This window comes from Moschus berezovskii, chromosome 22, assembly GCF_049115385.1.
Source record: "Moschus berezovskii isolate FMDL1 chromosome 22, NW_MosBer_1.0, whole genome shotgun sequence".
In the NCBI taxonomy this organism is placed as follows: Eukaryota; Metazoa; Chordata; class Mammalia; order Artiodactyla; family Moschidae; genus Moschus; species Moschus berezovskii.
The window spans coordinates 671,911-685,692 of NC_142481.1; the positions used below are offsets into that span (position 1 = coordinate 671,911).

At 42.9% G+C, this 13,782-nt stretch overlaps 1 protein-coding gene across 8 annotated transcripts in view; it reads left to right on the forward strand.

The window, feature by feature from the left end:
* Positions 1 to 449: 449 nt before the first annotated feature.
* LOC129546366 (uncharacterized) overlaps positions 450 to 13,782 on the forward strand; it is a 56,357-nt gene continuing 43,024 nt past the window's right edge. For 7 of the 8 annotated variants that reach the window (XR_016035851.1, XR_016035852.1, XR_016035847.1 and 4 more), the window contains exons 1-2: positions 450 to 706; positions 2,299 to 2,428. Coding sequence is in view for 1 of the 8 variants with exons in the window: in XM_055411260.2 (XP_055267235.1) it covers positions 674 to 706; positions 2,299 to 2,428 (163 nt within the window). In the remaining 7 variants the exon portion in view is untranslated. The remainder of the gene's footprint in view (positions 707 to 2,298; positions 2,429 to 13,782) is intronic. The other variant, XR_016035853.1, reaches the window with a different exon arrangement.

Consider the following 13,782-nt stretch of genomic DNA (forward strand, 5'->3'; position numbering starts at 1 on the left):
GGAAATCAGTCCTGAATAGTCATTGGAAGGACTGATGCTGAAACTCCAACATTTTGGCCACCTGATGCAAAGAACTGTCTCATTGGAAAAGACCCTAATGCTGGGAAAGATTGAAGGCATGAGAAGGGGACAACAGAGGATGAGATGGTTGAATGGTATCAGTGACTGGATGGACATGAGTTTGAGCAAGCTTCGGGAGTTGGTGATGGACATGGAAGCCTGGCGTGCCGCAGTCCATGGGGTCGCAGAGACTCCTACACCCCTGAGCGACTAAACTGAACTGATGCTGTGATAGTCAAGACCGTCAACACCCTTTCCCAGAAGCCTCTAGAGTCCCAGAAACTACATTACCCAGAAAGGTGTGTGCCCAGTTGAGCCAATGACAGGACAGCATAAAGGTATTTCCGTGCCTGTGGCTCTCGTTGGGGCGGGACTTCCGGCGTCCTCCTCCTGGCGGCCATTTATATTACTTTCCTGTGTGTTGTCGCTCGGGAGTGCTACGTTGGGAATGAGGTTACTGAATTAAGAAGGTCCAAGAGGCAGCGCACAGAGGCGGCTCTCAAGTTCGGCGACGCCGTCCGGGGACCCCCGCTCCAGGCCCCAAATCGCGCCCGCTGTGCCCGCTTCCCTCCTCCTCCCGCCGCTCGCGGTCCTGCTCTGGCCACAGAGTCCGATGGCGGCGGCGGCGCTGAGGGATCCGCCTCAGGTAAACGCTGGTCCCCTGGGCCCTTACCATTCTCACCCCACCAGACACTAAAGCCCGAAGTGCGTGGCGGCAACTCACGTGCCTGAAGCCCGGCCCTGGGGTCCAGGCCGGTGAGGCGGTCGTGGGTGGGGCCCTGTGGCTGACGGTGTGATGGAGCGTGGGAGAGGGTAACAGGCGGAGGAACCTGCCTGTGCAAAGGCTTAGAGGTCGGATATAGGCGAGAAGGTCCAGGAAAACTCGCGTGGATCTGGTGTCTGCAGGGAACACAATGTGGTAGAGTGACCTTGATCTAGGGTGGATCTACCTGCAGTGGACTGAAGAGGGTGACTGGGTGGGTAGGCTTCGGTTCCTGGCCAGAGATTGAGGGGTTGAGGCAGGTTGGCCGTGATGTGAACACCGAATCCTAGTCACTAGACCAGTGGTCAGTGACAAGGCTCTGGCCCTTCAGTTTTGCAGGAAAAAAATGCCCACAAAGAGGGGAAGCCGTGAAACAGAGTATTTATTAGGAGGAGAAAAGAGTACAGTACCTTTTGGATAGACCCACCAGCGGACTCAGGGAGAGTCATGCTGTGGTGGTTTGAGTCGCTTTTGTGGGGCATTTATTGCTGATTTCCTTTAGCCAGTCATTTTGATTTGCCTGGTTTTAAGTTGGTATTTGGTGTATTTCAGGATTTTCCTGCGTGTAAGCACATCTTTTAGCCAAGATGAATTCCAGTGAAAAGGCTTATTGGGTAGTTGACATCACCTACTATGAAGTGACGCCCCTTCCCTTTCCAAAGAGGCTTTCTGTGCTGACTTCCAAGGAGCCTTTCTGTGCATGTGTAGTGGGGAGGTCTCCTTAACTTCAAGAATGGAAAATATGTGGTTTCTTATGTTTCATGTGGGCAGGACCCAGCCTCCATCATCCTGCTCCAGACCTACTCAAAAGTGAGAGTCATTTGTGGTGTCTAGAACAGACACCATGTGGACCAGGATTCCAAAGAAGGTTGAGGGAGAGAAGGGTTTTGGCTGCTGAGGGGACAGGGAGGGCAACACAAAAGGGGAAGTGGGTCATGGGCGTGTGTAATCACATGTGCTTCTGGGTGGCTCAAATTGAAGCAAGAATCAATAAAGGTATAAAAGGGGCCTTCAAAGCAACTTTCCACAAGTGCACTTGTGGGAGTGCAGCTGTGGGGACTAAAGGTGTGAGAGAGGTACAGTCTACAGAATCGTGGGTACGTGGAGAGGAGATGTTAGCTCATGGCCCCAGCGTCCTGTTATTGGGGACTGAAGGGTGAAGCCTAAGCCCAAGTTTGGTCGTGTCTGTGAGTCACAACCTAGAGACTCCAGGGGAGTTGATTGACAGAATGGATGGAACCCTACAGGCCAGGACAAAAGCTTGGATGGCATGTCTATGCAGTCCATCCCAATGTTGCTGAGGACTGAACACAGTAAATAAAGGGACCCTGAGGGATAAGGTGGGCATCAGTGACACCTAGGTCTGGAATTCTTGTTCGGTGGAGAGCTTTTGAAGAGGATGAGGGTGGGATAGATGTGTGATGAAATGGATTGTGGGATCCTAGAATGTTCATAGTTTACTCTGTCTCTCATAGAAGTGCAGTGTGACCTTTGAGGATGTGGCTGTGTACTTCTCCTGGGAGGAATGGAGACTCCTTGCTGAGGCCCAGAGAAGCGTGTACCTCGATGTGATGCTGGAGAACTATGCACTTATATCCTCACTGGGTAAGACTCTCACAGCCTTCCCAGTGACCTGGACTAGGCTCTGTCCCATCTCACCCCCCTTTCCCCAGGGGGTGATCTGTTCTTCTACATGTGGAGTGTGAGTACTGCTTGTTTCCCAAGCTTTCTGAGTTGCTGTGATAGCCAGCTAGGACTGGTTTGTTTGCACTGCCCTCTTCTTTCCCCTGCAATACCAGCCCCAGTACCTGTTGTGCAGAACGCTGTTAGGAAAAAGATTCCAAGTCAGTAGTGTTACAGTAAGCTTAATGGATTCTACCTTACTTGCCCTCTCTCTATCTGGGTCAATGTGTCTAGATCCTTTTCAACTCTGTGTCCCTTCTTTTATGCTGAGTTGTGCAGCTTGTGGGATCTTAGTTTACTGACCAGGGACTAAATCAGAGCTCTGGCAGTGAAAGCTTGGAGTCCTGGTCACTAGATTGCTAGGGAACTCACTTGATCCCTTCTTTTTAGCTAACATTTCTTTGTACCTGCTTGTGCTGAACCATGAACTACTTTTCAGTGTCCTCCAAGGTTGGTAGTGTTTAGATTTGCTTTCTCTTTTTTCCCCAGCCTTGTCCAGATATAAAATTATATATCTTGATGTGTAAAAGTTTTGAATTGATATATGAATATAGTATGAAATAATTGTCACAGTGAAATTAGTTAAACATCTATCACCTCATTAAGTTACATTATTGTTGTTGTTACTGTTGTTATACAACATCATTTTTTGTTAATATTTATTTAGACTGTTCCAGGTCTTAACTGTGGGACTCAGGACCTTTTATCTTTGTTGCAGTATGCAGGCTCTTTCTTTGTGTCATTTGTGATCTAATTCCCTGACCAGGGATTGAACCCAGGCCACCTGCTTTGGGATGGCAGAGTCTTAGCCACTGGACCACCAGGGAAGTCCCAGCATCATTGTTAGCTATAGTCACCATGTTTTATATTACATCCTCAGAACTTATTAATCTTATAACTGAACATTTGTACCTTTTGACTAACAATCTCCCTATTTTCCATATTCCCTAGCTCCTAGCGTTTTACTCTGTTTCTCTGATTTTCCCTTATTTAGTTTTTAAAAAGTGTAACCATAGTGGACAAAGATTGTTTCCTTTAAATCTATGCCCTCACCAATACTTCTTGTCTCTGCTCTTTTTTTCCTTTTCTTTTTTTCTCCCCTGCGCTTTTTTGATAGTAGCCATCTTATCAGGTAGACTTCCCTATAGTTCAGATGGTAAAGAATCTCCCTGCAGTGCAGTTTGATCCCTGGGTCGGGAAGATCCTCTGGAGAAGGGTATGGCAATCCACTCCAGTATTCTTGCCTGGAGAATCCTGTGGACAGAGGAGCCTGGTGGGCTACAGTCCATAGGGTCACAAAGAGCTGGACATGACTGAGCAGCTACTACTGCATCTTACCAGATGTGAGGTGTTAGCTCATTGTGGTTTTGATTTGCATTTTCCTGATGGTTAGTGAGATAGTGAGGAGGAATATTTTTTCATGTACCTTTTAGCCATTTGTAGATCTTCTTTGATAAAATGTCTATTTAAGCCCTTTGCTCACTTAAAAATTTTTTTAAATTTTATTTATTTTTAACTCGTGTGTATACTTAGTCACTCAGTCGTGTCTGACTCTTTGAGACCCCATGGACTGTAGCATGCCAGGCTCCTCTATGCATGGGATTCTCAGGCAAGAATACTGGAGTGGGTTGCCATGTCCTTCTCCAGGGAATCTTCCCAACCCAAGGATCAAAACCAGGTCTCCTGCATTGCAGGCAGGTTCTTTACCGTCTGAGCTACCAGGGAAGCCTATTTTTAGCTTAATTTTAATTTACTTATTTATTTTTGGCTGCACTGAATCTGTGTTGCTGCATGCAGGCAAGTGGAGGCTACTCTCTAGTTGCGGTGCGCAGGTTCTCAGTAGTGGCTTCTCTTCTTTTGGCTCATGGGCTCTAGAGCACAGGCTCATTAGTTGCAGGCTCATGGGCCTAGTTGCCTCAAGTCTTGTGGGATCTTCTTGGACCAAGGATTGAACCCGTATCTCCTATAATTGGTAGGCGGATTCTTAACCACTGGACCACCAGGGAAGTTCCTTTTCTCACTTTTTAAACAAATCGTTCTTTTCCTGTTGAATTGTAGAGTACCTTATATATTGAATACTTCAGACGTTAAAATATAAATTTCACCAATAAAATCTATCTGATCATTGCCTGTTTTTGTTGTTGAAGATTCTTGATTCAATTTCCTTATTGGTTTTGGTCTATTAAATTTTTCTATTTATGATTTAAGAATTGATAGGTTGTATGTTTCTAGGAATGTATCTGTTTTTTTAGATACAGCTGTGTGTAACAGCTCCTAGTAATCTTTTATGATTCTTTGGTCCTGTTTTATTTCTCTGTTAATTTATGTGAGATAAAGTCTAGACAAGGGTTTATCAATTTTATTTATCTTTTTATTTATTTATTTTTTGCTCTGCTGGGTCTTTGAGCTGCGTGGGCTCTTTCTAGTAGTGGAGAGTAAGGACTACACTCTAGTTGCGGTGCTTGGGCTTCTCATTGTGGTGGCTTATCTTGTGGAGCACAGGCTCTAGGGCACAAGGTCTTTAGTAGTTGTAGCACGTGGGCTTAGCTGTCCATGGCATGTGGAATTTACCTGGATCAGAGATTGAACCCATGTCTCCTGCATTGACAGGTAAATTCTTTACTACTAAGCCACTGGGGAAGCCCCTATCTTTGAACAAAAACAGCTCTTAGTATTGTTAATCTTTTTATTATCTTTATAGTTTCTATTTCATTTCTTTCTGGTCTGATCTTTTTTTTTATTTGGCCATGCTGTGCAGCATGTGGAAACCTTAGTCTTAATTCTCCTTCCAGGGAAGGAACCTGCACACCCTGCACTGGAAGCATGAAATCCTAACCATTGCGTCTCTAAGGAATTCACCTTTTCTATCTTCGTTTCCTTTGTTTTGATAACTTTGGTCTTAATTTTCTTTTTCTAGTTGCTGGAGGTGTAAAGTTTGGTTATTTATTTGAGATCTTTTGTCTTAATGGTGGCATTTATTTATACTTTTCTCTTAAAGCTGCCTTTGCATATTTCATATGTTTTGTTTATATTTTTGTTTTTCTCAAGGTATGTTTCATTTTCCTTTTGATTTTTCCTTTTACTGATTGATTGGCCAGGAGCATATTGTTTAATGTTCGCATGTCTGAATTTTGAAGCTTTCCTCCTGTTGATGGTTTCTAGTGTTATCCATTGTGTTAGGAAAAGTTACTTCATGTGGTTTCAGTCTTCTGAAATTTGTTAAGACTTGTTTGACATAACATATAATCTAGAGAATATTCTATATGTACTTGAGAGTGTATTCTGCTATAATAGGATGGAATGTTCTATACACATCTGTTACATCCGTTTGGACTAAAGTATTCAAATAACTTTCTATCTGGATATCCACCTATGTTGAAAGGGGGTATTGCAGTTCCTTATAAATATCTTGGAAGGAAAGTTATGACCCATATAGATAGCATATTAAAAAGCAGAGACATTACTTTGCCAACAAAGGACCGTCTAGTCAAGACTATGGTTTTTCCAGTGGTCATGTATGGATGTGAGAGTTGGACTGTTAGAAGGCTGAGCCCCGAAGAATTGATGCTTTTGAACTGTGGTGTTGGAGAAGACTCTTGAGAGTCCCAGTCCAGTCCATCCTAAAGGAGATCTGTCCTGGGTGTTCATTGGAAGGATTGATGCTGAAGCTGAAACTCCAATACTATGGCCACCTCGTGTGAGGAGTTGGCTCATTGGAAAAGACCCTGATGCTGGGAGGGATTGGGGGCAGGAGGAGAAGGGGACGACAGAGGATGAGATGGCTGGATGGCATCACCAACTCGATGGACATGAGTTTGATTGAACTCCGGGAGTTGGTGATGGACAGGGAGACCTGGCGTGCTGTGATTCATGGGGTCGCAAAGAGTTGGACATGACTGAGAGACTGAACTGAACTGAACTGATAAATATCCTGTTGCTGAGACTTCCTTGTGGCCCAGTGGTTAAGATTCTATGCTTCCACTGCAGGGAGCACAGTTCGCTCCCTTGTTGGAGAACTAAGATCCTGCCTCCCATACAGCATCCTGCCCCTTCTGCCTGCCCCCCTCCCCCGCCTCCAATTTTCTCTTGCTGTCTTTTCTGCTTTCAGATCTGGTCATATTTGCTTAATTTTTAAGGTATGATGTGTAAGATATGATATGTGTATGTATGTGTGGTTATAGTTATTACATTCTCATGATGGCTTTATTATTATATAATGGCCTTTGTCTCTTGTGACATTTTTTGATTTAAAGTCTGTCTCACTTAAGTATAGTTTACCCTCTTCACTTCTGATTTCCATTTGTGTGGAGTATCTCTTTCAGTTTCTTCACCTTCAGCCTGTGTGTGTCCTTAAAGCTGAAGTTACTCTGTTATAGGCAGCGTAGAGTTGAGTCTTGTTTTTTTTTTCTGTTCAACCACTTTATATCATTTGATTGGACCTACTGTTATCACCTTATTATTGCCCCCCTATTTTGCAGGTTTTTTCTTCCTTTCTTGCTGTCTTTATGATTTTCTGTGGGACTGTACTTCTAAAGATATATTTATTTATTTAGCTGTGTTGGGTCTTAGTTGCAGCATGCAGGGTCTTCGTTGCATCGGGCAGGATCTTTTGTTGTGGTGTACAACTAGTTGTGGTGCGTGGGCTCTGTAGTTGTGGTCCATGAACTTAGTCGCTCCAAGGCATACAAGATCTTAGTTCCTTGACAAGGGATTGAACCTGCATCCCTTGCATTGCAAGGCAGATTAACCACCTAGGAAGACCTTATGATAAGATACTTTTGTTCCTTTCTCCTATCTTTTGTGTCTCTAGGTTTTTGACTTGTGGTTACCGTAGGCTTATATAAAACATCTTAAAACATTGTATTTTATGCTGATAATACTGTAAATTCAGTCCCATACAAAATGTCTACTCTTATACTTGCCTCACACATATATTTTGTTTTTGGTGTCAGAATTTACATCTTTTTATATTGTATATTGTGTAACCATCAACAAGTTATTGTCGGTATAGTTGCTTTTAATACTCTTATTCTTTATCTTTTATAGTTGAGTGTTTAAGGCAGTTTTACAGTATTAGAGTGTTCTGAATTTGACTATATACTTATTTTTACCAGTGTGTTTTATATTTTAATATGTTTTCATGTTACTGTTGCTGCTGCTAAGTCGCTTCAGTCGTGTCCGACTCTGTGCGACCCCATAGACGGCAGCCCACCAGGCTCCCCCGTCCCTGGGATTCTCCCGGCAAGAACACTGGAGTGGGTTGCCATTACTGTTAGCATATTTTTATTCAGCTTGAAGAAGACTTTGTTAGACTTCCTCATTTCTTTTAGGGTTAGGTCAAGTGGTGATGAACTTCCTCAGTTTTCATTTGTCTAAGAAAGTCTTCCTTATTACTGAAGAATAGCATTGCTGGTAAAATATTCTTGGTTTTCAGTGCCCCCACCCCTTCCCCTTTGGCATTTATAACACGTCTCACTGTCACTGTATGCAGTGTTTTAGCTAAGAAAACCACTTGTATCTTTATGGGGATTCCCTTGTGTGATGACTTTTTTCTTGCAACTTTCAAAATAATTTGTCATCACTTTGAGTTTTATATTAATGTGTCTTGGTGAAGTCCTCTGTGGATTGAATCTGTTTGGGGACTTGCAAGTCTCATGTACCTGAATGTCCATTTCTTTTCCCAGATTTGGGAAGTTTTCACTCATTATTTCTTTAAATAAACTTTCTGCCCCTTCCTCACGCTCTCTTCCTTCTAGGGCTGCCATTCAGTTCAGTTCAGTTCAGTCGCTCAGTCATGTCCGACTCTTTGCAACCCCATGAACCGTAGCACGCCAGGCCTCCCTGTCCATCACCAACTCCCGGAGTCCACCCAAACCCATGTCCATCGAGTCAGTGATGGCATCCAACCATTTCATCCTCTGTCATCCCCTTCTCCTGCCCTCAATCTTTCCCAGTATCAAAGTCTTTTCCAGTGACTCAGCTCCTCACATCAGGTGGCCAAAGTATTGGTGTGTCAGCTTCAACATCAGTCTTTCCAATGAACACCCAGGACTGATCTCCTTTAGGATGGACTGGTTGGATCTCCTTGCAGCCCAAGGGACTCTTAAAGAGTCTTCTCCAACACCACAGTTCAAAAGCATCAATTCTTCGGTGCTCGGCTTTCTTTATAGTCCAACTCTCACATCCATACATGACTACTGGAAAAACCATAACCTTGACTAGAGGGACTTTTGTTGGCAAAGTAATGTCTCTGCTTTTTAATATGCTGTCTATGTTGGTCATAACTTTCCTTCCAAGCAGTAAGCATCTTTTAATTTCTGGCTGTAATCACCATCTGCAATGATTTTGGAGCCCAGAAGAATAAGGTCAGCCACTGTTTCCACTGTTTCCCCATCTATTTCCCATGAAGTGATGGGACCAGATGCCATGATCTTAGTTTCTGAATGTTGAGCTTTAAGCCAACTTTTTCACTCTCCTCTTTCACTTCCATCAAGAGGTTCTTTAGTTCTTCACTTTCTGCCATAAGGGTGGTGTCATCATCATATCTGAGGTTATTGATATTTCTCCTGGCAATCTTGATTCCACCTTGTACTTCCTCCAGCCCAGCATTTCTCATGATGTACTCTGCATAGAAGTTAAATAAGCAGGGTGACAATATACACCCTTGATGTACTCCTTTTCCTGTTTGGAACCAGTCTGTTGTTCCATGTCCAGTTCTAACTGTTGCTTCCTGACCTGCATACAGGTTTCTCAAGAGGCAGGTCAGGTGCTCTGGTATTCCCATCTCTTTCAGAATTTTCCAATATGCAAATATTATTTTAACAGTGTCCCGTAATTCATGTAGACTTTTTTCTTTCCTCTTTTTAGTCATTTTATCTTTTTTCTCCTTTGACTGGATAATTTCAGAGACTTACTTTCCATTTCATAGTCATTGTTTTGATTGATCAAATTAGCTATTAATGCTCTACATTTCATTCATCATACCCTTCAGCATAATTTCTGTTTGGTTCTTTTTCATATTTTTCTGAATCTCTGTTTAAAGCCTTGTTTTACTTGTATATCATTTTCCTTATTTTGTTGAATTGTCTGTGTTTTCTGGTAGCTTACTGAGCTTCATTAAAACAATTATTGTGAGACTTAGAGAATGAACTTATGATTCCTGGGTGGGGAAAATGGGGTGAAGGGATAGTTGCGAAGTTTGGGATCTACTTGTATACTATGCTATATTTAAAATGGATAACCACAAGGACCGATTGTAGAGCACAGAGAACTTTTCTCAGTGTTATGTGGCAGCCTGACTGAGAGGAAGTTTAGGGAAAAATAGATCCATTGTGTATGAATGGCTGAGTCCCTTTGGTCTCCACCTGAAACTGTCACAACGTTGTTAATCAGCTATACTCTATACTCCAATATAAAATAAAAAATTAAAAAACCACAAATTATTGTGAGAGACTTCCTTGGCAGGCCAGTAGTTAAGACTCTGTGCTTTCATTGCTGGGGGCATGGCTTCCATCCTTGCTTGGGGAACTAAAAGCCTGCATGCTTTGTGGCCTGGTCAGATTATATTACAAAGCTGCAGTCATCAAGACGGTATGGTCCTGGCACAAAAGCAGAAATATAGGCCAATGGAACAAGATAGCCCAGAAATAAACCCATGCACTTATTGGTACCTTAATTTTGACAAAGGAGGCAAGAATATACAGTGGGGCAGAGACAGTGTCTTCAATAAGTAGTGCTGGGAAAACTGGACAGCTACATGTAAAAGAATGAAAGTAGAACACTTCCTAATACCATACATAAAGATAAACTCAAAATGGATTAAAGACCTAAATGTAAGACCAGAAAATATAAAACTCTTAGAGGAAAACATAGCACTCAGTGACATAAATCAAAGCAAGATCCTCTATGATCCACCTCCTAGAATAATGGAAGTAAGAACGAAAGTAAGCAAGTGGGACCTAATTAAACCTAAAAGCTTTTGCACAGCAAAGGAGACTATAAACAAGGTGAAAAGACAGTCCTCAGAGTGGGAGAAAATAATAGTAGCAAATGAAACCACTGACAAAAGATTAATTTCCAAAATATGCAGGCAGCTCATACAGTTCAATACCAGAAAAACAACCCAATCAAAGAGTGGGAAAAAGACCTAGACATTTCTCCAAAGAAGACATACAGATGGCTAACAAACACATGAAAAGGTGCTCAACATCACTCATTAATAGAGAAATGCAAATCAGAACTACAATGAGATATCACCTTCACTGGTCAGAATGACCATCATCGAAAAATCTACAAACAGCAAATGCTGGAGAATGTGTGGAGAAAAGGGAACCCTCTTGCACTGTTGGTGGGAATGTAAATTGATACAGCCACTATGGAAGATGATGTGGAGATTTATTCAAAAGCTAGTAATAAAACCACCATATGACCCAGCAATCCCACTCCTAGGCATATACCCTGAGGAAGCTAAAACAGAAAAAGACAGATGTACCCCAATGTTCATGCAGCACTATTTACAATAGCTAGAACATGAAAGCAATCTAGATGTCCATCAACAAATTAATGGATAAAGAAGTTGTGGTACATATGGACAATGGACTATTACTCAGACATAAAAAAGAATGCATTTGAATCAGTTCTAATGAGGTGGATGAACCTAGAGCCTATTATAAAGAGTGAGGTAAGTCAGAAAGAGAAAGACAAATATTGTATACTAACACATGTATATGGAATCTAGGAAGATGGTACTGAAAAATTTATTTTCAGGGCAGCAGTGGAGAAACAGACATAGAGAACAGACTTATGGACACGGGGAGAGGGGAGGAGAGGGTAAGATGTATGGAGAGAATAACGTGGAAACTTATATTCCCATATGTAAAATAGGGAACCAATGGGAATTTTCTGTATGTCTCAGGGAACTCAAACAGGGGCTGTGTATCAACCTAGAGGGATGGGATGGGGAGAGAGGCAGGAGGGGGAAGGTTCAAGAGCCAGAGGACATACGCTTATTCATGTTGAGGTTAGACAGAAAACAACAAAACTCTGTAAAGCAGTTATCCTTCAATTAAAAAATAGATTTTTTTTAAAGTTAAAAAATTATTATAAATTTTTTGTTTGACAGATTGTAGATCTCCATCTCTTTGGGGCAACTGATTATTGTTCCTTCAGGGGTGTCATGTTTCCTCGATTATTGTGTTTGTGTTTCCTGAAGCCTTATGATGATTAGTACATTTCATGGAGCACTTATTTCTTTCAGGCTTTACGTAAGGTTTTGGTGGGCAAGATCCTCACCTCTGGGTGTGAGTGTGCTAGCTTGATGGACAGTGGCTGCTGCACCCACAGCAAAGCCCAGTGGCTTTGTGTTTGCAGCTCTGTCACCTGAGGTCAGTGTCAGCACAGATTGCAGGGTTCTCAGTAGGTAAAGCCATGGGTGTCCACAGTAATAGAGAAGACTGCTAGGGCTCTCCTGATTTTTTTCTCCTATGGGAAATGTTTTGACTGAGTGGGTCCCTCTTAATGCGGAGTTTAGCTCTTGGAGGGGGAATGCTTCATAGTGCTGATGGCATTGATATCTGATGTGTGGATTCTGTGGAGCAGATATAGATCTGGACTCTAGGATGTGAATAGATGTAAGGCAGTAGCACTTCTAGGGTCCCAGACACTGAATAGTCTCTCAGTGTTGACTTCACTTTGTGGAATGCAGTGGCACACTGAGCAGTGGTGGAACCTTGACCAGAGTATGGGTACACACAGAGAGATAGTGTCTCTGGGGTTTGAGGAACTAGCTCACCCACAGTGGCCATGAATCTGGCGCCTGAGACATTCAGACATTCAGGTGATAGATGTGGGGTCAGGTTATAGAATATGAACATCTGTAGTTCAGGTGGGGCTCAAGGGTTTGGGGTGAGTGCAGGATTTATGGGGATGGCAGCTGTGGTTCTGAAATAGAGCAGTAGCTACTTTTGTGGGGACAGGGATGACTCAGCATATTATTCTCTTGCAGGTGCCTTATGGTGGTGGCTATTAGTTACCTTAGTGTGAGAGCTTCCAGTGCCCCTCTGCAGAGCAGGCAGCTGGGGTTCACACGTGTAAACACTTGCCTTCCTCTGCTCTGCAAACTTTGGGGTCTGCAAGTGGCAGGGCTTGTTGAGATTCTCTAAGGTAAAAGCTACTGAGATCCTTTGCAGTGCAGGTCATTGGGAATGTGACAGCAGCCACCATTTGGCTGATGCACTTAGTTCCCACCCTTCATCTTATTTCCTGTCCATCCCCACGTTTTTGTTAAGGTAATATCTTTAGTGATCATTTTCATGTTTTGCTGCAGTATCTTAATTAGATTTCTGAGTCCTCCAAGGGCAACTTCTGTTTGCTTTTGTGCATTTTTTGTTGGTGGTGAAGGCTTGTGTCCTCTGCTGTTTTGCTGATATCCCGCTTCTGGATCTTTTTTCTGCATCTGTTATGTGCTGAGTTTCTTTGTGATGGTACAAGCTGTTCATCTGTCCTGTTTTTCCATTAGGATTTTTATCCTGAATGTCCTGTGCAGTTGCTTAACTAGTGCTTGTAGATGGCCCAGGATTGACATGACTCCAGTCATGGTGAGGTGGGCTCAGAGGGGGCCTGGTCCTGGTGAATGGCAGCTGAGGAGAGTGTGGCATCAGACTGTGTTCAGATCATTGCAGGAACCTGTCTTTGTTCAATCAGGGTTTAGGTGCCATTTCCAATGCATGGCCATACTACTTCTATCATTTCTTTTCCACTGTTAACACTTGACTGACTTGCCGTTTGTATTGCTTGTCATTCCTACTGTGGCTTTACCCAGGGATAATCTGGACTGATTATTTGGACTCCACATCACTGGACTTCACTCCTCTCTGGACTCCACATCTCTCCCATTTTTCTCACTACTCTTTCTTTAGTACTCACCAACGTTGATTGTGCTACGATATGTTCACATTTCCCTGAATTGGCTTCGAATAGCAGCTGTTATGTTGCTGTGGGATTTCAATGAGCTTAGATGACCTTTTCTACACAGTCTCAGCAGAAAAGTCCTACAGGAAGCCACTGGAAAATGAGTGAGTCATAGACCCTGCCTCTCTTCCTTGTGTACTACCCTGTTTTTGTTTTTTTCTCCTGATGAGGTCTCCACTATTGTGTGACCTTGAGGCTCAGTAATGTACAACAGTTGGCTGTTCCTCCAATTGGATTCCAAGTCCTGTATCTTGAGAAGCATCTCATAGACTTGTACCTGGATGAGATAGGTACACATTAGTGATGAG